This window comes from Neopelma chrysocephalum, unplaced genomic scaffold (genome assembly GCF_003984885.1).
Source record: "Neopelma chrysocephalum unplaced genomic scaffold, ASM398488v2 Primary Assembly neopelma1_59, whole genome shotgun sequence".
NCBI classification, from domain to species: Eukaryota; Metazoa; Chordata; class Aves; order Passeriformes; family Pipridae; genus Neopelma; species Neopelma chrysocephalum.
In genome coordinates, this window is record NW_020897714.1 from 819,428 (window position 1) to 841,964 (window position 22,537).

Sequence of the window (22,537 nt, forward strand, 5' to 3'; positions counted from 1 at the left end):
AAACACAGAAATAGTTCTCAGGTCTGTAGCAGGAACAGCAAAAAAGACAAATCTGTATGGAAATGCTTTGAGAAATTCCAGCTTCCTAGTAAGCATCTGTATGTCTCCCTTGGAATTCTGAAATACGTAGTGCTCTGAAAGAATTTGTTTATATAAATATTTATATAAATATTTATATAAATATAAATATGACTACATACATATTTATACTAAATATGACTACTACACAGGAAAATGCAGTGTTAGTGCCACTGCATAAAAGCCCAAGCCTCCATGAGTGCTGTCTTTTTTTACCAAGGCTCTAAGAAATCTACACAGCACAGCCTGTAGCACAGAGCAATTATCATCATTTGCCCTTCTTCCCGTCCCCCATACACATCTTCTCCCTGTAGAAATACAAACTGTAGTGCTCATTATTTAAATTACAATAAGCAATACAGATCACAGGGCTGTTCCAAGTAAGTGATGAAAACATTTCGTGCAGTTTTCTACAATCACATCTGCAAAGACCCTCCAGTATGGTTACAAATCTTTTTACAAAGTAATCTGTATGTCATGTCCCTTGGTTCTAAACCTGTGTGGTGCCAGAAACATTACCTGTAAAAGTCTATCATATGGTTTTAAACCTCCCAGATCGCCAGGGCCAGCTGGTCGAATGTTTTTAACATATACTCCTTTTTCCAGTAAACCATCCGAGACACTGAACCCAAAGTCTTCTCCATCAGAGTCCTTGTACAAAGTTACCTGTGGAGGGGATGTGACATGATGAGAAAGAAAAAAAAAGTTTGTCCCCAGTTCTACAAGCATTAGGCAGGCTTTCTTCCTAGTATGGTTTTGGTGTTTTATTATGGGGTTTTTTTCCACATTAGAGAGATCACTTACCTACTATTTGGTACTTACAGTATTAAAGTTGTCCCCATTTGGACATTATGTTAATATTCTGAAGTTGTGTCGGTAGATTTACGTTGGATATTAGAAAAAGCTTCTTCTCCCAGAGGGTGTTGAGCACTGGAACAGGCTCCCCAGGGAAGTGGTCACAGCACCAAGCCTGACAGAGTTCAAGAAGCATTTGGACAATACTCTCAGGCACATGGTGTGACTCTTGGGGATGGTCCTGCACAGGGCTAAGAGTTGGACTCCATTATCCTTGTGGGTCCCTCCCAACTTGGCAGAATCTGTAATTCTGTGATTCTCAGAAGCCACCTTATTCTTCAGGAATAAACAGCCCTTTTCACTTCTGCTTGTCAGTGGGAAATCTGTGGTATTTAGCCCACCTTTCTCTGGTGTAATTTTTTTGAGTTTTAGTTTTTTGTTTCACTGTTCTCTACCTGCCAGGATCTGAGTACAAGATAAGGTTTAGTTTTGTTTCAGGTATGAAGACCTGGCCTCAATCAAACAATTGGTTTTGTGTCTTCCAAAACTTCCAGAGAGAGTAAAGACCATTGGCACTGTAAGCCCTGGACAGCCTGTTTTTGGCCAGGCAGTGGTCCACCCTGTAAAGCCTAATCTCAAAAGCGCTCAGTATAAGAGTTATAATGCAATCTTTTAGGAAAGTACAAATAAGGCTCCTTCTGAAAGAGCTTGCAGGCAGTTTTCTTACATATAGCCATGAGGTGGTCATTCAAAAGCAGGAAACAGAAGTTAATGAAACTGTTAGGAGGAGGTTTTTCAAGTGCTCAGAAGACAAGTCCTCACAGGTAGTTCTGTGAATTTGTCTATTTGACAGAAAAAGATAGAGATTTCTTTGTAGGTAAGTGGGATGCTTAGGTTTTAATTTTTTCTTGGTTCTCCCTCACATCAGGAGTGCCAACCTATGCAAGTAAATTGTGTGAGTCAGTGGTGTACCATCTGACTGACACTGATGGTGTGTACACAGATACAGTTGCACAGTCAAACTCATGCTTTTACTGCTATAGCTTATGTCACCTTGGATTCAAAATACTGGTTTTACCATACCTTGACTGATAAAACCGACAACATTAAGTGTTCCATAATTTTATAATGGTTTGGTACTAGTAATGCTCCATGTGCTGCATCTTTGTGTGTGACAGTCACCAAATTGCTTCCTGATGTTTCTGAGTTGCAGAATCATTCAAATTGAAGGTGACTTCATAAGTCTCTAGTCCAATCTCCTGCTCAAGGCAGGCTGAGACCAAATTCAGATGAGGCTGCTGAGGTCAGTATTTCATAGAAGGATGCCAAGGCACAGCAGTACAGGAGCACAGCGCTGGTTGGTGCTACCTTAAGAAAGCTGCTGAGCTCCTGCCTTAACTGCCATTGTGAAAAGGTAAGCAACAAACAGACCAGATTGTCTCAAAACAGGACGAAAGGAGGTTGGGTTTTTTCCTGTTGTCTGCAGTTTTCTTGACTTTACTTGGCTTTAGGGGTATATAAGCAGTGTCTTAACTATAGTGAAATCACACTCATTAATAAGTTTGGTAGCTGTCCAGGGCATAAATTTAGAGAAGTTAGATACAAGGGCAGGTGCTGCAGCATTAGCACTGTTTTCTCTGTAGACGTGGATGGTGCATTGCTGGATTGCATTGTATCCATATCTTGTGCCGTGGCAAGCACAAATATCCCTTGTATTTGTCCCTTACTTTACATCAGCTCATCCTCTATCCTTGCTTTTCTCCCTTTGGACAGCACTGCAAAGCAGAAAGCCACACATAAAGTGCCCATAACTAAGCCAAAGGCTTTCTTCCTGCCACTGACTTTTTTGGATATGAACTGTGATTCTAAACTTCCTAGGGGCTGCAGTGTTCAAGGTCTTTGCCTTCTTGTCCACAGTCTTCCCCCAAAGTAACTTCTTGCTGAACCTGTCATACATCCTCCATCTCAGTGTGACTTTTAGGAGTCAATGGGCATTTCAGCTACTGAAAAACATATCTGCAAATTCAAAATAATTTACCATAGAATGATTTTAATTTGTATCAACAGCTACTATACCAGCAGGACTCTGGAGAAATTCTAATAATTTGTTATGAACAGAGCACATCTATTGTGATATCAGAGCACATCTAACATGGCTTTGATGTGACGTATATTTGAAGCTGCTACCAAAGTACTGTAAGGCCACCATTCTGCGAGATTGAAAAAAAAGATAAAGGAGGGAGATATATTTTACTGACGGATTTGTGTGCACTGCCTGGCAGAAATTAAAAATAATTAGCACTGGACCAAGACCCAGATTCTCTTCAAACAAGGCAAGTTTTTTCCTCACCATCACAAAGGATAGGAGTGTTTCAAGTTAACTGCTTCTTAAGGAAGCCTTGAAAAGTACATGAGGAAATGGAAGACAGTGCCTAAGAGCAGAAGACTTAAAATATTCTGTACTGTTCTAGCACAGATGAACAATTTTCAAAAGGGAAAAAACTTCCCCTTTTCACTTACTCCTTTTCTTTTCCCCTTCCCCTTTCTTCAGGCACCGGAGTCAAGTGGAGCTGGATCCAGCCCCAGATGAACTACAAAAGCATATGAGACAGGGGACTCTCTGAAGTCATCTAGACTGTGTTCTTGTCCTAAGGCAGGATTAACTGCACCTAAGCCATTTCTGAGAGAGATTTATCTGCCCTGCTTTTTAAAATCTCTAATGATGGAGACTCCACAGTCTATTAAAGTAATCCCTTCCACTGCTTCAGATGTTTTCCTTGGGTCTAAACTAAATCACCCTTGCTGAGGCTTAAGCCTGTTGCTATTCACAGAGAACAAGATCACTTTATTCTCTCTTCAGTGATGTGAAATAAGGCTTGTTTTACTCTGGACTCTGTTCAGATGCTCAACATCTTTCTTTGATTTTCAGACCCCAAACTGGACACTATTCCAGTCAAAACCTTCTTAAAGCCAAGCTGGAGTGGAGAACAATTCACCACAAATGGCAGTTTCATTCATATGTTCTATGACAGTGTTGCTTTTTTTCCTGATTTTTAACGAGTGATCTATTAGCAAACAAAACACACATAAATTCAGCTCTAGAGATCTAATAGGAAGAGCTATTCAACATCAGCTCACCTTAACTTGTGTCTTGTCTATAATAATGGACATGCTAGTTCATGTCCACCTTGTGAGACAAAAAATGTAGCATTTAAAATTACAAGGGGCATTAAAGTGGGAAGTTACTGCAATGGAGGGGGGGAGGTAGGGGACAAGGAAGGGCACAGAACTTGAGAATGATCATCCAACGTCTTTTATTGCCCCTCCACTTGTTCAGGCTGGACTTTCCTGATTTATAGGGACTGAGCACTCTGGAAGGGAATTACTCACTGCTCCACAATCACATCATTTATATTTCAAAATACTTTCTCATTTTTGTGGTTCTTCAGATCTACAGATCCTAAATTTTTAAAAACTGTTTTCCTTATGGATATCTTCTCTTGACTTTGGTATATTTAACATGAGCTTAAAGAAACTGATCTTTATTCACTTAAGAGATAAGGTGGGAATTTAACTTTGTTGCATGTTTGACAGCTGTCACATTTTTTAGATGGAAGTCACCTGCAGAGAACTTTCTTTTGGATTACCGGTTATCATTTTGGGGCTACTTCTTTTTAGGGTAGCATATATTCTTCAAAGGAAATCTCAGCTCTGCTATCTGAAGTACTCAATTTTTATTTAATAATGGGTATGGGCAAAGCCCTACCACACAGGTTTCTCATCTTCACTTGCAGCAGCCCTGTCTGAAGGGAATATGGCTGCATGCAACACCTAAATCAGACTAGTTTATCTGTACTGCTGATCATAACTCTTTGGAAGGTTTGATCTCAATAGCAAAATCTCCATTTGGATGATCTGTTAGACTTTTAAATTTACATCAGGAGCCTAAGGGAAAAAGAAAGCTGAAATGGAAATTTAATTCATATTTCATAAGCAATTAAATAGTTACAAATTTAAAACAGAAGCTTACACATTTTGACTCTGTGTCTGTACCTCTTCTCCCTCTCAAATCTATGGGAAAATGCTTAATTTAAATTCATACATCTTGCACAGATCAGCTATTGAGATATTTTAACTGCCTGTAATTTTAGGTTAATGACTACTTGCAATAATAATATTGAAAAATTATCTGATCCTAGTGCATATTTTTGTTCTCAGAGGAATGTGTGCTCTATGAAACTTAAAAAATGGTCTGCTATGATTTTTAGAAAAATATTAATCTATATTATTACCTAAGCAGATAAAATCAATTAAATGCATTCATTAAATTTGGGTACTGGTATAGCAATACACTATCCAACTAAATTACACGCTACTTATTAAACATCTAGCACAAATGTTTGAAGAGATTTGTACCACACTTATCTCAATCCTAGCTTCCTCAGGACAAAGACAGTTCAAATGCACAACTGGTGAAGGCAATGCAGTGAACTAAGAAAGAGCAAGTGAAGAACTCAGGTTAACTTGCTGCACACTGAACTCTGATCTGTGGGGCACATAGGCCCTGACTCAATAGAGATGCAGAATCATTGCACTGAGACAGAACAAAGGTACCTGCCCAAGAAACTGGGAAAGCTCAGCAGCACGTAGTCAAGTACATGACTGAAAAGCTTGCCAAGGTAAGTCTTGGGCAAGCTATGTCTTAGCTGGTATTTCAGAACTGTTTATACCCATTAGAATTTTCCCAAACTTCCTATTTTTGTAAGTGGCCCAGCTAATTAAGACATTTGCCTGCAGAGGGCAAAGCACATTTGCCAGCAAGACGATACATAAAAAATACTTCAATCAAGGCATTTCCTTGATTGAAGTCATTCTTGTGGCATTGCAGGTCTTTTTGAAAACTATCATTGGACAAGCTGTCCATGAGAAGTAGCAACTGTATAGGTTATTAAACTAGAGGTTTACAGGTCTAATACAAAAATGAAGGAGAAAGTAACACTCACTGCTACACAAGAACCAGTAAGAAAACTAACAAGTAAGAACTTGCTAAGATGGGCATGAATACAAAAGCAGTCCATGCTAGCTGAGTTAACCTGCATGTGTGATCATAGGGGTAACAAGCCTACTTTGGGGAATCAGACCATAAGATCGAGTCACTAGTTTCTATTTTTCTTGAATGACTGTAAGGATTTGGAAAATCCTTGGTAGCCGTTCAACTTTTAGATTTTTTAGAAAGGAAATTACTCTTTCCTGGGTGACAAAACAGAGAGTAAAAGCAAACTTGACATGACTTCAGCAGACAGAAGTGGGTATATTGTCTGAATGAAAACTGGGAATTACTAAAATGGAAGGTCAAAGCAATCTTAAAAATAGTGGCTTCAACTGAAGCCATAGAAAGCTCAAGGACAGGGTATTTTGTACTGCTCAGGACTCTTAAGAGCTAGCTACTATAACAGAATACCACCGACTCATTAACAGAAATCTGGTGACTCCTTTCCAGAAAAGGATTTATTTTATCTTGAAAGGCTGGGTTTATAATCCATTGGAGAAAACTGTTCCTTTGCTGAATGTGAACACACTATGAAATGGCTACTGGTGTACTTTTGTTTTATATCTCATATTTATTCACCACTCAGGAAAACTGAGCACAGTAACTAACTCCATTAATCACTTCACATCAAGCTGGAAATATGAATAGCTTAAAACCATTAAACACATCCTATTGGTTCTTTACATGGGCGATGAATTAATTTACCATATATGAGATCAATTCTCTACTACCTTCTACAAACATTCATTTAGCCCATACTCAGTGAGTCCTTACCTTACTGAACTAAACTGAATGAACTACAAACTCAACTCAGTCAAATCTGCAGTGACTAGAAACCAAACCAAATCTCTTGAGAGTGGCCACATGTGATGTCTTAATGAAATTTCTCCGTGCTTCTGCCTCCTTTCTGGAAAGATCTCAGACTTTTAATGGGAAGATGGGTGCAGGAAATGAGATGCACATTCCTATCAAGGAGAACAGCATTATAATGTCCCTCAAAGTTTTGGAAATTGGTTCTGTTATGGCCTCTCTGGACTTGAGACTTAAACTTGCAGGGTATTTGCTGTGCACATCTAAAAGTACTTTATCCAGTGCTTCCTTGGGGTACAGAGCCACTTCCATATCACCAGGTGATTTCAACAGACTTGAGCAGTGAAACGCTGCATAGACTGAAGATTATTTATCCTTTTTAGAGCAAAGGAATTATAAAGAGAAAAGAAGCAATACCTAATTTGAAATAACGTTCTATATTATGTACATCGAGTCTCATGTATTTGATTCAAAATGAGTGTTAATTTGAAAAAAGACCAATGGGAGCCCCAGACCCTCATGAGTAATTTCTAAAGAAATGCATTTTCTAAAAATTAAACTTTGCTTTCTTAATGAACACATTTTGCAGAGAAGAGTTATTGGTCTTGTCAATTCAAATTACCACTGGATGTTCCTTTCAAAAGAGCAGTGCCTTTTGAGGATTTATTGTAAAATGAAATAGTAGACAAGGATGCATCTGATTTGTTTGTTTCCCCCCACAAGGGTCTATCATTAATACGTTTGTAAGAACTAATATGCATGGCCCCCAAATTATATCTGTGGAGTCCTTATAAAAAGTGCTTACTGTGTTGCCATATTATTAGATTCCCTGTACTGAATATATTATTTCAAAGTTGTTAGAAGAAAAATTACAGACCTTGTGTAACTCCACAGGAGTTGGTGACATGATTTCTTTCATTTCTTGCTTAAATTTTCTCAGAACCATGGACTTTCTCCCCACATCTGATGGCAATGTGTTGCTACGAGTAGCTTGACTGTAATGTGGCCTTACAGAACTTCTTTCCTGGAAGCTGGCTTGTCTTCCCAGCTGGTTACGAGGTTGTGGGTTTTGATGATTCAAACTCATTGTACTTCCTGACATAATTGTGGCCTAGAGTATTAATGAACAGGTTAATTTGTAACAGAGAATGTGGGTTAAGCAAGTGGTTAATTCATAGCAGTGGGAAAAATGTCTCTATTCTTTGTTAGAACACAAACACTCAGGGCACAGCAAAAGGCAAGAGGATAGATGTTTAATCTGCTTGCAAGTCACTATAAAATAAAGGACCACAACAAAACACAACAACAATATATGAACCCTATGGGCAAAAGTTTTCAGATGGCATTTCAAACTAAAATACTGAGCACTAGAACGACTATGCTTGTAAGCTAGTCCCCTGGCAGACTGAAGAGTGTGTAGTGTAATTGCTTATTTTAAAAATATTTTACACATAAATAAAATCACATTTAAGTTGTGGCATAATTGCATTTGTTGGAACTGGAGCTATAGGAAGGCATTTACAATTCAGACTGTGTGTGCAAGGTAAAAAAATGTGAGTCAGCAGAATATGCAGGCAGCTCTAGAGTCATCATGGGCAGAGAGCATGCCCAGATACCACCCCAAGCTGGGGAAAACTCAGTGCAGGTAAGCTCACTGCCTGAAAAGAAACTTTGCATGACGTGCATATTGCAAGAGTGAGTGCCTTAGCTTAGTGCTAATACTGGCCCCTGTCTCACTGCTGGTTTTAATCTCAGTGAAAGCTAGCCTTTTGTTTTAGATGCAAGAATATATGGAGGATGAAGTCTTGAAACACAATGATGGGAATCACCTCATCCACTGGGTGGAACGGACTGACATGAAAAGCACCGATGCACAACAAGGAGCCCCCTCCCTTGTGAAAGATTTTCTGCTCCTGGGAATGGGAGGCAAATGCACTCCAGCACAGACACTGTACAGAGGTGCCGCTGCAGGGTTAGGGTGTGCGGAATTTCCTATTTATTATCTCTTCTGATGGACAAATGAAAAGGGAAATTTAAAGACGATAACCTGAACTCTGACTGGGACTGGATGCAGGCAGCCTGCTTGAAAATGTGAAGCAAAAAATAAGGGCAAAACAAGCAAGTAAATGTTTGCTTATGACTCTGGTGAGCATGTCCGTCACCCTTCTTTCTCCCAGCTCCAGTACTACTTTCAGTATGAGATAATAGACTGTAGCCACAACAGTCTCTCTTGTCCTCAGTAATGACTGATATTACTGCCTGATGGAGCAAAAGCATCCAGAGGACTTGGCAAACAACAGTCTTCTTTGCTCTTTGGCTGAAGACCTTGAAATGAAAAACGATAAGGAGTCCTTGATTACGCAATGGCACTCCACAAAATAGAGGAATCGCCACTCTCAGCATCCTGTCATATTGAATGGGTCTGGCTTTCTTTTCAGAGCTGGGGGTTGTGCAATGAGGTGATGCTGTAAATGGTACAACATCTACAGTTCTGAATTTCACTTTTGTGAAAGGTTTAGGAAAATTCAATGTGTTGAAGTAACTGAATTCTGGTCAGCATGAATGACATATTTCCCTTTTGGAATGATCTATTTCCATATCCTTTTATTATGTTCTGAGTACTGAAAACTGCAAGAGAAGCCTGCAGTATTGAACCATATCTAACTATGTAATTAAACCAGTATAACATTTTCTCCTACATTTCTCTGGTTTGCAATAACAAATACATGAGAATCACATTTTGCTACATGCAATACAAAAGCCGTAAATCTGAAGAAGTAAATTAATCTGAACTGAAAAACTTTCACCCAGTTATGCCTTTCACATTCCTCCTGGCTGCTAAAGGACTTTATGTAACATAAAAATGAAAATGAGATTCTGCCAGTTTTGCAGCTCCGGGAATTTAAAAGAACATAAAAGAAAATATTTTAGGACCTTTTATTCCATTGCTCTAAGTGGCAGTATAATCTCAATTGTTATGATTAGACAACTTAGAGAAAAGATAATTATAAAAATAAAGACCCAAAGTTACTCTGTTTCCTTCCTCCTCTGCCCCCATCACTATCTAACATAAAGCATGGTTAGATTTGCAATCAACTTCAAAATGAAATGTAAAAATTTGTTACATAGTGAAAAAATCGCTGTATAATGAACATTTCTCACATTTGGCAGCTTCTCTTTTTTTCAGAGTGGTAAGATTATAGGTAAACATTTTGAAAAGCTAATTTTCTTTTATGTTCATCTTAACCAAATTAAGTTTCAATTTAAAAGACAACCTATAACATGCTAAGAAAAGCTACATGAAGCGTCTGTCAGAAAACGGAATGCATAGCTGCAGGAAGATTATGCTCACTTAAGAATGTCTGTGCCATTTGCTGCCTCTGCAGACAGCATTGATGATTATGCACAGCAGAAGCTGCAAGTCAAAAGCACTGGGGTGAACATGTTTATAGAATTTTGGTTGCATTGTACAAAAGAAAACAGCTCTGGTTAGGGGCAGGGGAGGCAGCTGCACAAGCAAAAATATAAAGGTAAAGGGTAGGTACCAAGAGAGTCATGTTTCTCAAACACAGACGCCTGTCAGCCTTGTCCTGCGGAGAGGGGTTAAAGCTTTTAAATGAATTGGTGTGATTAGTGTAACTTAAAAGAAAAAAGGAGAAAATAAAATGAATGTCAACCAAACCAAAACCATTATATTTCTCTATGATTGGAAAGAAAGGTTAAGATTTTTCTACCTCTAGTTCCCTCAGAATTCCTGACTGGCCACAGGTCTCTAAATCCTCCAGAGCCTGAGACCAGAAATTTTCCTCCTGGTCAGCCTCGGTGTTATCATGGGTACCTGTGAAGCTAGATTTACAATGAGAAGTTAAAAAAATGTGGACTTTTTTTCCCTCTAAAAATATATATTATACACGTGCCTTGCCACAGATTGCAACTTGAATGACAGAACGTTATGCAGGAGAGTGGGGAAGAGTCGCTGATCAGGAGAGGCTGGATGGACATGCAGAGCACATGACAGACAAGCCTTCTCATAACCTGGCAGTCGCTAGCAGCTGGCAGGATCTGAGCAGCGAGTTGTTCAGTAAGGAGATAAATGGATTCCAAGAACAATTCAATACACATTTTTACTGGATTGAAACTGGGACCTCCCTATGAAAATTAATGAATCAACCAGTAGCTGTGTGCAGAGCTGCTCGGTGCAACAAATATTTGCAATAAAACCTTTCAACTTCACAGACTTCTCCCAGGCAATATGGAAAGAGTCCTCATTTTTTTTAAACAGTGTTTTGCCAAAGAGGGATGGTGGGTTTTGCCTGATTCCTTCAGCCTAAGCTGCATTTATCATTATCAGTTTAAGCCACCTGACTGCCATAATATAAATTGCTCCAATCATTTCATACATAAACACAGAGAAACTTTCAGGGATGCAACTGTCTTGCATGGAAACTTAGGTCTCTGGTGTTTCATAAATGCACCAAGGCCTTACTACAAGCACTCTTGAGCAGATGTTGGTAACAGCAATGTTAAGGAAGTTGCTCAGCAAGTGAGGTCTGATAAAAAAATGCCAACTCTGGGCTGCAGCAACACAGCCCAAAGCAAAACCACAAACGTGTATGTGTGCATACAGGGGAAGAAGCAGGAGGTTTTTTTTGGCAAGGGGAAGCAGCTCAGTAAAGGTTCACACAAACATCAGAGCTGCTGCATGGGAGAGGGCTGATTATGTGAAAGGCACAGGGGAAGAAGGATGAGGAAGGAACGAATGGCAATTTGCCCTTTTGGTGGCAGCAAGCTGTTACTTTGGAGCAGCTGCCCATGGATTGCAGCTAGTGGTGCTAAACAGCACATAAACAGAGCAAACACTATTATGGAAGCATCTGAGGCCTTGCTTGACAAACAATGTGTTACTGAGAAGAGCATGAATGTAACTCTGTTTACAGAATAGCTTTTAAATAGAACAATTGCCCAGCACAAGGGACAGCTTGAATGCTTCACACATGATACTCTGCCTCAGAGATGCTTTCTCACAGCTGCAGTCAGTCAAGCAGACAATGGTCAGCCATTTCAATCTCTTGTTGCAATGATTCTCCACCTAGCATCAGTGTCTCTTCTAAGATATTGCAATAGATACAGCAATGGTGAGAATACCTACTCAGATCACGGATGCAATTCCTCCCAGGCAAGATAAGAAAGTATTTAAAACATGATTTTAGAAAGATCCTCGACTTCTGAAATGTGCTCTTTCAATAAATCTAAGTATTTCGTTCAACAGTGAATGTTGAATGTAGACTAATTTATCCATGACAACATCTCTTGTTACACTGCACACTATCAAATGGAACTTGAGCTAATGAATACGATAATGTGAGGCAATTGTCTGGGACAGCAAGTCTGGATTTCCTAGAACTGGAGGTCTGTTTCTTCTCTGACTTCTGTGAAATATGAAATCATGATGCCTATACATCTGGACCTCTAGGCTGAAGCAATTTATTTTTCTGCTCTCACCTCCTCTTTTGCCCTTTTTCTGAGGCTTGTCACCTGGTGTGCGAAATCTCAACTTTTGCATCTTCATTACAGCCACACGAATAATTTGTAGCTGAGCTACTGCACAAAAAGCCAAAAGAGGTACCAAAATAATTTCTCATCTAAATTGCTTTTTTATCTGAAACATGAGAGATTGATTTTAAGTCATATGATATATTGTTTGACCTACAATGAATATATTTGGTTTTCTGATGCTTATTCAAAGAGCCATCAGAATTTCGGATGCCTAAGGATGCTGAAGGAAATGTAGTAGGACAGATAACATGGGTGTCTATGATTTGGTTCTTATTGCCACATGAGACACAATTTTTTTTTTTTAAATCAGAAGGTGATAGGATGTCTTAGGATCTGGCAGACTCATTCCTGTAAGTATTGCTTTAATGTGTAAAACATTATCTCTGGAGCAGGAACTGTAACAGACTTGTCCTACCTGCCAGTGATAGGTAGACACCAGGCTACAGAGCAGTTTAAACTCTCTGGTTTCATTCACTTGCCCACTGAAATTTCATTGTCCCTCAACGGCATGTTAATGTGGTGTTTTCTGCTTTTACCCTGTTTTTGTAATTTCAACTGTTCTTCCTTTCTTTCTCTCTCCTCTCAGGCCCCCCCCCATCTCTGCCTCAGCCCAGCTGGATCTCGCTTTTGTGCACTTTTTGTTTTCCTACCTGGACGTATTCCACTCTTCAAGCTGTCCCCCACCTTTCCTTTGCCCTCCAGAGGCACCTTTCCACATCTTGCCCTCTTTCTTTGTGCTTCTGGTGCTCTCTCCACCTGATCTTTCTACAGAAGTTTGCTTTAAATGGTTTTCTTGATTCTCTCCTGATGTCTCAGTCTCCTTCGGTTGCCACATATTCTTGGATGCTGTGCTACACAAAATAAAGGTAAGAAAAATTACTTTCTAGTGTTAGAGAAGAAAATAACTTGCCTAGCTAGAACTAGAAGAGGTGCTTTTCTGGGGATCCTTGTAACAGGCTGGAAGAACAGATGTGCTCTTCTAAAACAGTCCAGCACTTGGTACAGGAATACCATCAGATCTGCACAATCCATTTTACAGATACAGGGTTAAAATAACCATTATTTTAATTTGTACTGTATATCTCAAGAGTAAGTCAAACTGACAAGCAGAACAAGACTCTTTCATGTGCATACTTTCTGCTGAACAGTGCCTTAAAATGGTAATAGAATACATGCTTTTGATTTCCAAATTCTGTATTTTACAATCCAGCTTCCTGATTCACTGCTCATCAGCTTTTTCAGCCCGTTACTTACATGGCTGCAAAACAGTAGGTGGTCTGGAATCTTTGGCTGCATCTCATTTGTGAAACAAAATATGGACTTTAACTGCAGATAAAGATGCTGATATTAAAGACATTAGGTTACCAAGAATGGGCAGTATGAAGAAAGCTATCTTAATTTCCTTTAGTAAACATCGTCCACTACTAGCCTATGAAAACTTCTAGTGTGGTTCTGGCCAGAAGGAACCGAAGGAGCTGGATATGGACTGAGAGTTCACGCTTGTCCAGATCTTAGCAATCATTTTTGCCAAGCTTGTCTCCAGAGAAAATGCCACTGAGCAATCAGCTGTATCAGAGGATTTGTCATTCAGATTCCAAAAGCAGCATCTAAACTTTGCCTTGATTTGTATTTCAAAGGTTACAGACTGGACCTTATGGATTTACTTCTCCAGTGTGTTTCTATAGGCACCAGAAAGGTTTTCTTTAGTACTCAACTTGAATTTTCACAGGTTGGGATTTCAGGCTCATTGTGCTGGTACACCAAGAAAGTGTTATTTCTCATGAAGGACATGCAAGTCTGCAGGTCCTGAGGATGGGTACAAAAAGCACAGAAATCTCTCACTGCGATGCATGTCTTCCCACATCTGAGGAAGAACTGTTTTTTAGCAGGAATTACCCAAGCCTCTGCAGCGGTTCCACTAACGATCAACCTTAGAATAGAAAAATAAGAGACATTTGGGTCTTTCACTATCTCCAAGAATTGTCAAGTAAGAATTTTTCCCTCAGGAAGTTCTTTTGTCTGCAGAGAAATTAACTGAAAAGGAGATTTATTCTCAGAAGAGGAGGAATAAATGCATGGCAAACTACCATAGCTCTGGACAAGACATTTCTACCGGGATCACTTTTTTCTCCTACTGAATCACTGTGGATGCCTCAAGCATTTATGGAAGAAGAATTCTTGCTTCTTTGCCCAAACCAAAATGAATTTTTATGGAAGACATAAGATTAACATGCCAGTTGTCTTTAACCACATTATTTGTAAGCTTATTTCTGTGGAGTGGAAAACAGATCAGATTTTTTCTGAAGCTTGCCCAGGGAAATGCCCTAATTTTTTTGTTTGCTTATTTTTAAGAGATAAATACTGTGTTTTTTTAGGCTGAAATAACTAAAAAAAAATATATGCCTTGGTTTTGGCATCATAATACTCCATAAAGATCACTAATCTACCCTAATAAGTTTCATGAAGTATACTGTATCTCATATTTAAAGGAAGAGCTCTTATAGCTTCATTAGAAAAATATAATTTCATTCTAGCAGTTAAGTGTTAACATCTGCACTGATGCAGATGTGCACTTATAACATGTCTATTTACATCTCTGATTCAAATTGACAGGTCTGGTACGTGTCTATTCATTTCCTGAAGGTGATAAAAGCAGTACTGGTGAACAGTGTATCAATGGGAATTGGACAAGGCTGTTCAGCAAATTTTACCATATATCACAACCTCCAGACACCACAGCATATCATCACAGAGCATTCTCAGTTGAAAGGGACCCACAAGGATCTTCAAAGTCCAACTCTTCAGTGAATAGCCCATACAGGGATTGAACCCACAACCTTGGCATTATTAGCACCACGCTCTAACCAGCTCAGCTAATCTCAGGGTTGATGCAAATCAGAAAACAGAAACTCATATGGGAACTTACCTGCTTGCTGTAGGTTGATCCCATTCCTCATCACCCAGACCTGTATCATGAAATGGGTGGTTTCGTGGTTTGCTTGGAGGGGACAAACTAGTCTGTTTAGGACTCCTCCATTCATAGGCATTGAAGTTGTATCCTGAAGCCTGATAGGTGTGTCCTAAAAAGATGAATTCTATATTTACAGCACTGCATATGTTGTAATGACAGACAAGCACATCTCTGAAGCGGGGTTCTCTAGAACTTATGGATTCATCATTGTTACCTTTTTTGTTCTTGCAGTTGTAGTCAGATTATTTATGATCTGAATTATGTCTGGAATTAGGTGTGCTCTAGAGCTTCTCCTGTGAAAGTCCGCTGAAAGCAGAACCTTAAATACATCTAATATTGTTCTACTGTTTATGTCTCAGCTGCTTCTATGTTTAGTTCTAGACATTGCCACAATTTATCAATTTCCATTTGACATCCTAGATTGAATACTAGTGAATATATCCTGTGTTATGGATGTGCTAAATGTGTTAACATGGTCATATGCAACACGCCCAAAATTTAAGTTATTACGAAAAATGCGCTTTAGATTTATTGAAAAAAAAAAAGGAGTTTTCAAAGATGCATTAAAAAATCCCACAAACTCGACTTTTCACATACTCCTTTTACTTGGAGAGTTCAGAAAAGGCCTGTCTCACAATGGGTACGCATTCCCAGGACCAATATACAGCCCTGGAAAGCTCACCGTGCAGAAAGCCATTTCTCTATCACCCATTTCCAAATATCTCAAGGCTGTGTAAGTGGCATTAGATGGCCTTTATACCTGAGGAGTTTATTTCTGGGTGCTTTTATCATATATGCAAAGCAGGTATCACTTCAACAGTATTTCTTTAACGGAACTAGGTATACTTCGAATTCCAAGTAGGAACCAGCTTCCCAGTGATGTTATCAAGAACACACAGATCAACTGGTCACAAGCTGATCCTGATCTGGTAAGTAAAATCCATTATGGTAGAGCTGAATATTACACATATATAATATTCTTCATATTGATGTATTCCTTTTCTAGCTCTATAGTTGCTGTTTTTTGATATGCATATTGGATTAGAAAGTTCTATTTTGTTGATGACTAACAACTATCACTGCTGCCACTCCTCTAAAGGGGGTAATTTGCTTGCATAAATCAGTCTAGACCTGTCTCCCTCAAATCCCATGTAACTACACAGTTGTGTGCATTTTCCAGCTAATTAGGAGACATTAACATACTCCCAGATTCTAGGAAGGGTTTTGGTTGCAAAGATGTGACTGCTGTGAGGGGTAGGCTCCAGATTAGTAATGCAGACACATAAGACAAAGGTACAAAATGGGGTATTAATTCAAGAAGAGAAAAGATAGCTCACCAGCATTAAATTGGTAACTAATAGGATAAAGCATTATCTGGTGCTCCAGAAACATCCTCCAAACTCCTCAATTTTCTCATCCTGCGCTTATTGCCAAGAAAAGTTTGGAGAAAAGCCAAACTCAGTTTGACGGGTCAAGACAGAATGAACTTTATTAGAAATGTGAGCCACCACCACAGCAAGGGATAAAGGCACAAATCTGTTTACTCTCAGGCTGTTTAGCAGAAGTACCATGTATCCAGCCAAGTCTGGGCTGATTTTTTCAAGAGAGTTAAAAAAAAAAATCTGCTTTGAGATACTGGTTTAGTTTTGACATGGCATCTGAATCATCAGGACTTTGGAAAGCATTCTGGGCCTCAATCCTTTCCACAGTTAAACAATTTGCTCCAAATATCATCAATTCACCCAGGAAATTAGAATTACCATTCTAGCACATTTTCAGCAAGATTTCTCCTTAGAATTTAAAAATATCAGAAGAAAATCTAACATGACTTATTTTGATAAATTGACCAACACAGCTAAAAACAGAAAAGGAGGAAAATTCATCCAAACTCTAACTTCAGTGAAAAAATTATTTGAGGTAAGGATCTACCTGTTCAAATACCTGCCAGGTGGTGGGAATACATGCTTTACTATGGAAATAAAAATTTTAAAAAGAGTCAAATAAAACACTGAAGCTGCGTGTAAGTTATTTTTCTTGTTATCAAGAATATTACAAGATGTCTGTATCCCTCACTGCCTAAATAAACATGTGTTACAAATTGAGATTATTTGAAAAACTTATCTAAAACCATAGTCAAACAGAAGTAGAAAAAATATCATTATGGAAAATCATGTTTTTAAATAGAATGATTGTTTTCAACAGCTGAAAGTTAGATGTCAATACTGCAGGAATGAGGAAGAAGCAAAAGATTTACAAATCATAAGCAATGACTCATGTTCCCCTTCATCAGTTTATAATAAATCTATTGGCACTTAAAAATTAACTGCATATGGGCATCAAATTCATGAACATCTCCAGAGTGCTCTGTGCCTTGCATTGATCTGTCTTTGAAGGATAAACTCATTTAGTTGTGGATGAGCTATGGACCAGGCTATTCAGATGTCAGTAAAGCTAACAAAAGCCTGTTAATGTATTGATAAATGCTTTGTAACACATCACATCCTCATGAAAGAGTAAATCTGAGGCCAGCCAAGTGCAAGAAATCATGCTGCCTGGTGAGGTGTATGGTCATAATGAGACAGCAGTGCATTACAAAGTACAGGGTTTAAAGTTAGTACAGATAAAAAGTTCTCTTTAGGGCAAAGGAAGGTCAACTATGAAGGCAATAATTCCTACTTTAAATGTCAACTGCATTCTTTATAGTACCTTGATTTCCAAAGCTGGTATCAATACCAGAGCCATCCCACGACTCTACTGCGCTGTCAACACTAGGGACTGTAGTGGAATAGACGTCCGAGAGCATGCCAGATTTCTGTGCAGCAGAGGTTTCATCTTCTGCATCGCTCAGTTCACTCATGTGACCCACGGGGACGGAAAATTTCTTGGGACTGGTAGCTGAATAGGATTAAAAAAAAAAAAGGGCTGGTGGTGGTCATTGCTTTACTGCAGTTCCAAGAATCTGCTTTTTATTACTGACACAATACTTTTCCATAGATGGCTTAAATGCTTGTTAATCTGTAATAACACACGCATTGAGGACCACTGATGGTACCCTTGGCCACACTCACCATCTGTTTGCTTCTTGATTTTCAAGGTGACAGTTTCTCCTGCCATCTGTAATAAATGAATGGCTTCACTCAAAGGTTTTCCTTTCAGACTGCTACTATTTATGGCAAGGATTCTGTCTCCTATGTGAATTGCCCCAGTCCTACAAGGGAGAAGTAAAACACTGAGAAGAGAGCACAAAAAGCAACAAAGGCAATTTCTTTGCATATTTGGAGCACGAAAGCCTCATCTCCCTTCCTTTCTTTCTTTTTGCTTTTATAGCTGTGTTAGAGAATAGTTCTTTTTTTAGAAATGCTTGAAGCAAGTCACCTTTGTTGTAGTGACAATAGCAGAGCTGAGGCATGAAGATGTTGATTTCTGTTACTGAGACAGTTGAGTTAATCACCTGTAGATGATATTCATTGCAGCCCACCTGTTTAAGAGCAACCTCAGACAGCTCACTAGGCTCTGAAATGAGTCAAGTTTCTGAAAGTCTCACAACATAACAAATAAAAGTGTTGTGAGCAAGTAACCAGCTATTTCAACAATGTGGCTTTCAGGATGGGTCAATCAAGAGAAGAAAACAAATTATTTTTGTGTAAACACACTTGGTTCTGGCTGTGCATAGTATCACGTGTGCTGTAAGTTCTCTCTGAAACCACCACCAAAGGTGCCAGTTTGAATGACTCAACCAATCTTAGAAATAACAGGTGATAGAAAACTTTACCATTTTCATTATTCTCTATCACTTACCACAAGGAGCACTTCTGATCCTCTGATAATGCTTGCTACAGTGTATGAAAGTGCACATACAGATTGCAGTGGCAGATATGACAAGTTCAGATAAACTTAGACACATGAAGTACTTTCCTCACTTATTATACCGTACAAGGCTATTGGTTTTAAAAGGCTGCTAAAATGTTCCTGTGACTGAGCAGTTTGATTGATTAGTATTTCCTTGGTGATTTATAATAAGAACCGCAATTCTCTGCTCTGCCTTGTACAGTATATACATGTACATCCTGTTAAGATATCGCTCATGCTCCTGAGCTTGGCAATGATCAAAAAACAACAGCAAAAAGATTATAAAGTCAGATTTGGATAATTATTAAAAAACCAAATTTCTAAGCTATATAAATTAGCATCTTCAGGTAAACAAAACAAATCTTTATCTTGAAACATTTAAAATTAATTTGTTTTCCAATTTACCTTTCAGCTAATCCTCCTTTTGTAAGGCTGGAAATGATTATGGGGTCAAAGGGCTCTTCAGTACCAGAGATTGTAATTCCAAGAGGCCCACCATAGCGCTTGAGCTCAACAGTATAAATAATTGCTCCAGAGCTCTCCTGTTCATCTGTAATAAATGCCAAGGGGATGCAATTGGTTTCTTATGAAAGAGGGAATGAAAAAAATAGCACATTCAGTCTAGTGACTGGTAATCAAACAACATTTTCAAAGGATTACATTTCAGATACATTTCTTAACCATATTCTACTGGATTATTTTGAAAAAAGTTATCTATTGTCAATTTCTTTTTTACTGCCAAAACCTGTACACAAGTCACCAGAAAAACTTGCCTCATTCTATTAAGACTATATTTTACTCTGTTTAAAATCTTTAGATCTTCTTTCCTATTAAAATATAGCTTCAGGCTATTTTGTTACAAAATCACAGAATGACTGAAGTTGAAAGGGACCTCTGGATGCCATCTTGGCCAACTCCCTGCACTAGCAGGGCCAACTACAGCTAGTTGCCCAGGATTGTGTCCAGACAGCTCTTGATGGCTCCAAGGGTAGAGACTCCACAACCTCTCTAGACAACCTGTGCCAGTGTTTGGTTTCTCTCAAAGAAAAAGTGTTTCCTGATGTTCAAACAGAACCTCATGTGTTTCAGTTTGTGTTCATTGCCCCTGGTCCTGTCATTGGGCACCACTGAGGAGAGCCTGTCTGCTTTACATCTTCCCTTCAGACATTCATACATGCTGATAAGATCCCCCTCAGCTTTCTCTTCTCCAGGCTGAGTGGTCTCATCTCCCCCAGTCTTTTCTCATAGGAGAGATGCTCTAGCCCTTTCATCATCTTTGTGACTCTTTGCTGCACCTCATCCACTATACGTCCATGTCTCTCTTATACTGGGAAGCCCAGGGACTATCCCTAGCACTCTCGAAATCTCTCACTGATGCTGAGTAGAAGGAAAAGATCATCTCCCTTGACCTGCTGGCTGGGCTCTGCCTATTGCAGACCAGGAGGCTGTTGGCCTTCTTTGCTGCAAGGTCACATTATTAGAGAAAAGGCAAGTTACTACTATTGTATAAATACTGATACTCAGCTGTTTCTTGAACTGAATGGAAAGAATTTAGAATTAAAGGTAATTCAAAAGTTTTAAACCCAAACTTCCTTAAAAGAATTCTGGCAAGTCAAAAGTCATTATAAGATGGGCAGCTGTGTTAGTAAAAGAATTCATAGTTTTGATGGACATGTTTTAAGCTTTTTGTAACAGAATCAAAAATAGCTTCTGAATACTGAATTATCAACTAAGTTGAATAATAACTCTATTAGATATTACTTCATTATATTGCATGAAGTTTTTTGAATTCTTTTGACATTTTAGTCTCACCAAACAATCATAAGAACTAGAAAAGAATACGTCACTGGGTAAGCTTAAATATAATGTATTTCCTTAAACCATACTCAATAGGTGTTGCATCATCAAGAAAGGTGCCTGTATTTATATAGTGCATGTTCTTTATGTATTATTAATAAAAAACACAGCAGGAGAGCAATCAACTGCAGCATCTTTGAGTTGTGAAGTAATATTTTAAAATTTAAAATGCCATATTTCTTCTCAGATCAAAATAACAAATGCTTTCCTGCTCATGTTATGATATTGGTATTCAGCCAGGATGACTGGGCTGGTGGGCAAATTTTCCTAGATCTGTGGGTAATGACATTTTGAGCAGTTCAGTGAATGTGGAAAACGTCTAGGATGCACATTCTGTAAATGTTACTAAAACTAACTGAGACAAGTTAGAAAATTCATATGTTCCCATTTCTGTTCCTGTAGATAGAAAAGCTTTAAAAGGAAGAAAGATACCTGCATCACTAGCAAAGATTCAAAGTTTCTTTCTTCTAATAGTGAACACAGTACTTAAGCAGAGCTGGAGGAAGACTAATATCTTTGGAGCCACTTTGTTTCTTTGCAATTTTCAGAACATTTAGTTCTTTAGCTTCCTCCCACCCCAACTCCCATCTATTTCTTCCTTGCTATTCACACAAAGAAAATGGTACACATAGAGAATCAAAGGAGAGAAGAACTAGTGGTGTTTATTCAGCAAAAAATACTGGGATTTTTGTGCCTACTTGAGGCATTGTCATCAGTGTTTTGGCACAGTTTACACCAACTGCACTTTATCTGAGATGCTCTTTCCAGAAGCACCCAACTCCCAAGACGGCACTGGAAGCCTCTGACTGGCATACAGTGGGCTAGCATGCACGTTGCCACTGTACAGCAGAAGAATGGCACCTCATCCTTGCTGCTGAAAGCATTTATGGAACAACACAAATCCCCTGGGATCCAATGCTGGTACTGTTTACGCAGGTGTGGCACTGACATGGTACAAGACTTCAACTGAAGGATGAAAAGTAACTCTTCATGATAATTGAAAAGGTAATAGCCATTATGTCTGTTTTCTGGTTAGCTGTAGGTCAGAAAATTAACGGCAGAATGCTACGATGTTCTTTCAGTGCTCTCCAGGCAGCAGCAATGTGAGCTATCCAATGTGGCCAGAATCCACCATAAAGGCCAGTTTTGCCATGAAAGGAAAGAACGCTGATATTCAAGAAAGGGTGGTAGCCATTAGGTTAATCAGGAGATAAAATTGTCCTGTTTGGGAAGCTGGCAATAAAAAAAGAAAAGAGAAAAACTGCTGAAAACATATCTCCATCTATGGAGGAAATATAATCAAACTACCATGGTTGTGGGTCTCACGGTTTTGAGATTTTCCACCTTTCCTTTCCTGTGATGCAATGCCTCTGCTCTGTCCACTAGTCTCTTGCTCTTCAGAGTTAACATCTGACCAATACAGTGAAAAGGGCAAAGAGCAGCACAGTCTGGGGAGCACATGACATGTACCACCCTGCTGCTGGCCTCACCTGCACAGTGGCTCTGAGGAACACAGCTCTGAGACACATACAACTATCTGGGGAAGGGAGGAGGGGAGGAGTTCGAGAGAC

The 22,537-nt window shown here is 39.0% G+C and overlaps 1 protein-coding gene across 9 annotated transcripts in view; it reads right to left on the reverse strand.

Annotated features, from left to right (window-relative positions):
• GRIP1 (glutamate receptor interacting protein 1) overlaps nt 1-22,537 on the reverse strand; it is a 336,129-nt gene that overhangs the window by 2,307 nt on the left and 311,285 nt on the right. For 5 of the 9 annotated variants that reach the window (XM_027679645.1, XM_027679644.1, XM_027679643.1 and 2 more), the window contains 8 exons: nt 19,515-19,659; nt 18,329-18,468; nt 17,967-18,155; nt 15,216-15,369; nt 12,940-13,140; nt 10,468-10,579; nt 7,611-7,844; nt 598-744 (listed from right to left, as the gene is read on the reverse strand). In XM_027679645.1, coding sequence (XP_027535446.1) covers nt 598-744; nt 7,611-7,844; nt 10,468-10,579; nt 12,940-13,140; nt 15,216-15,369; nt 17,967-18,155; nt 18,329-18,468; nt 19,515-19,659 — 1,322 coding nt within the window. Of the gene's footprint in view, nt 1-597; nt 745-7,610; nt 7,845-10,278; nt 10,324-10,467; nt 10,580-12,939; nt 13,141-15,215; nt 15,370-17,966; nt 18,156-18,328; nt 18,469-19,514; nt 19,660-22,537 lie in introns of those variants that run through there. The other 4 variants (XM_027679650.1, XM_027679649.1, XM_027679647.1 and 1 more) reach the window with 3 other exon arrangements.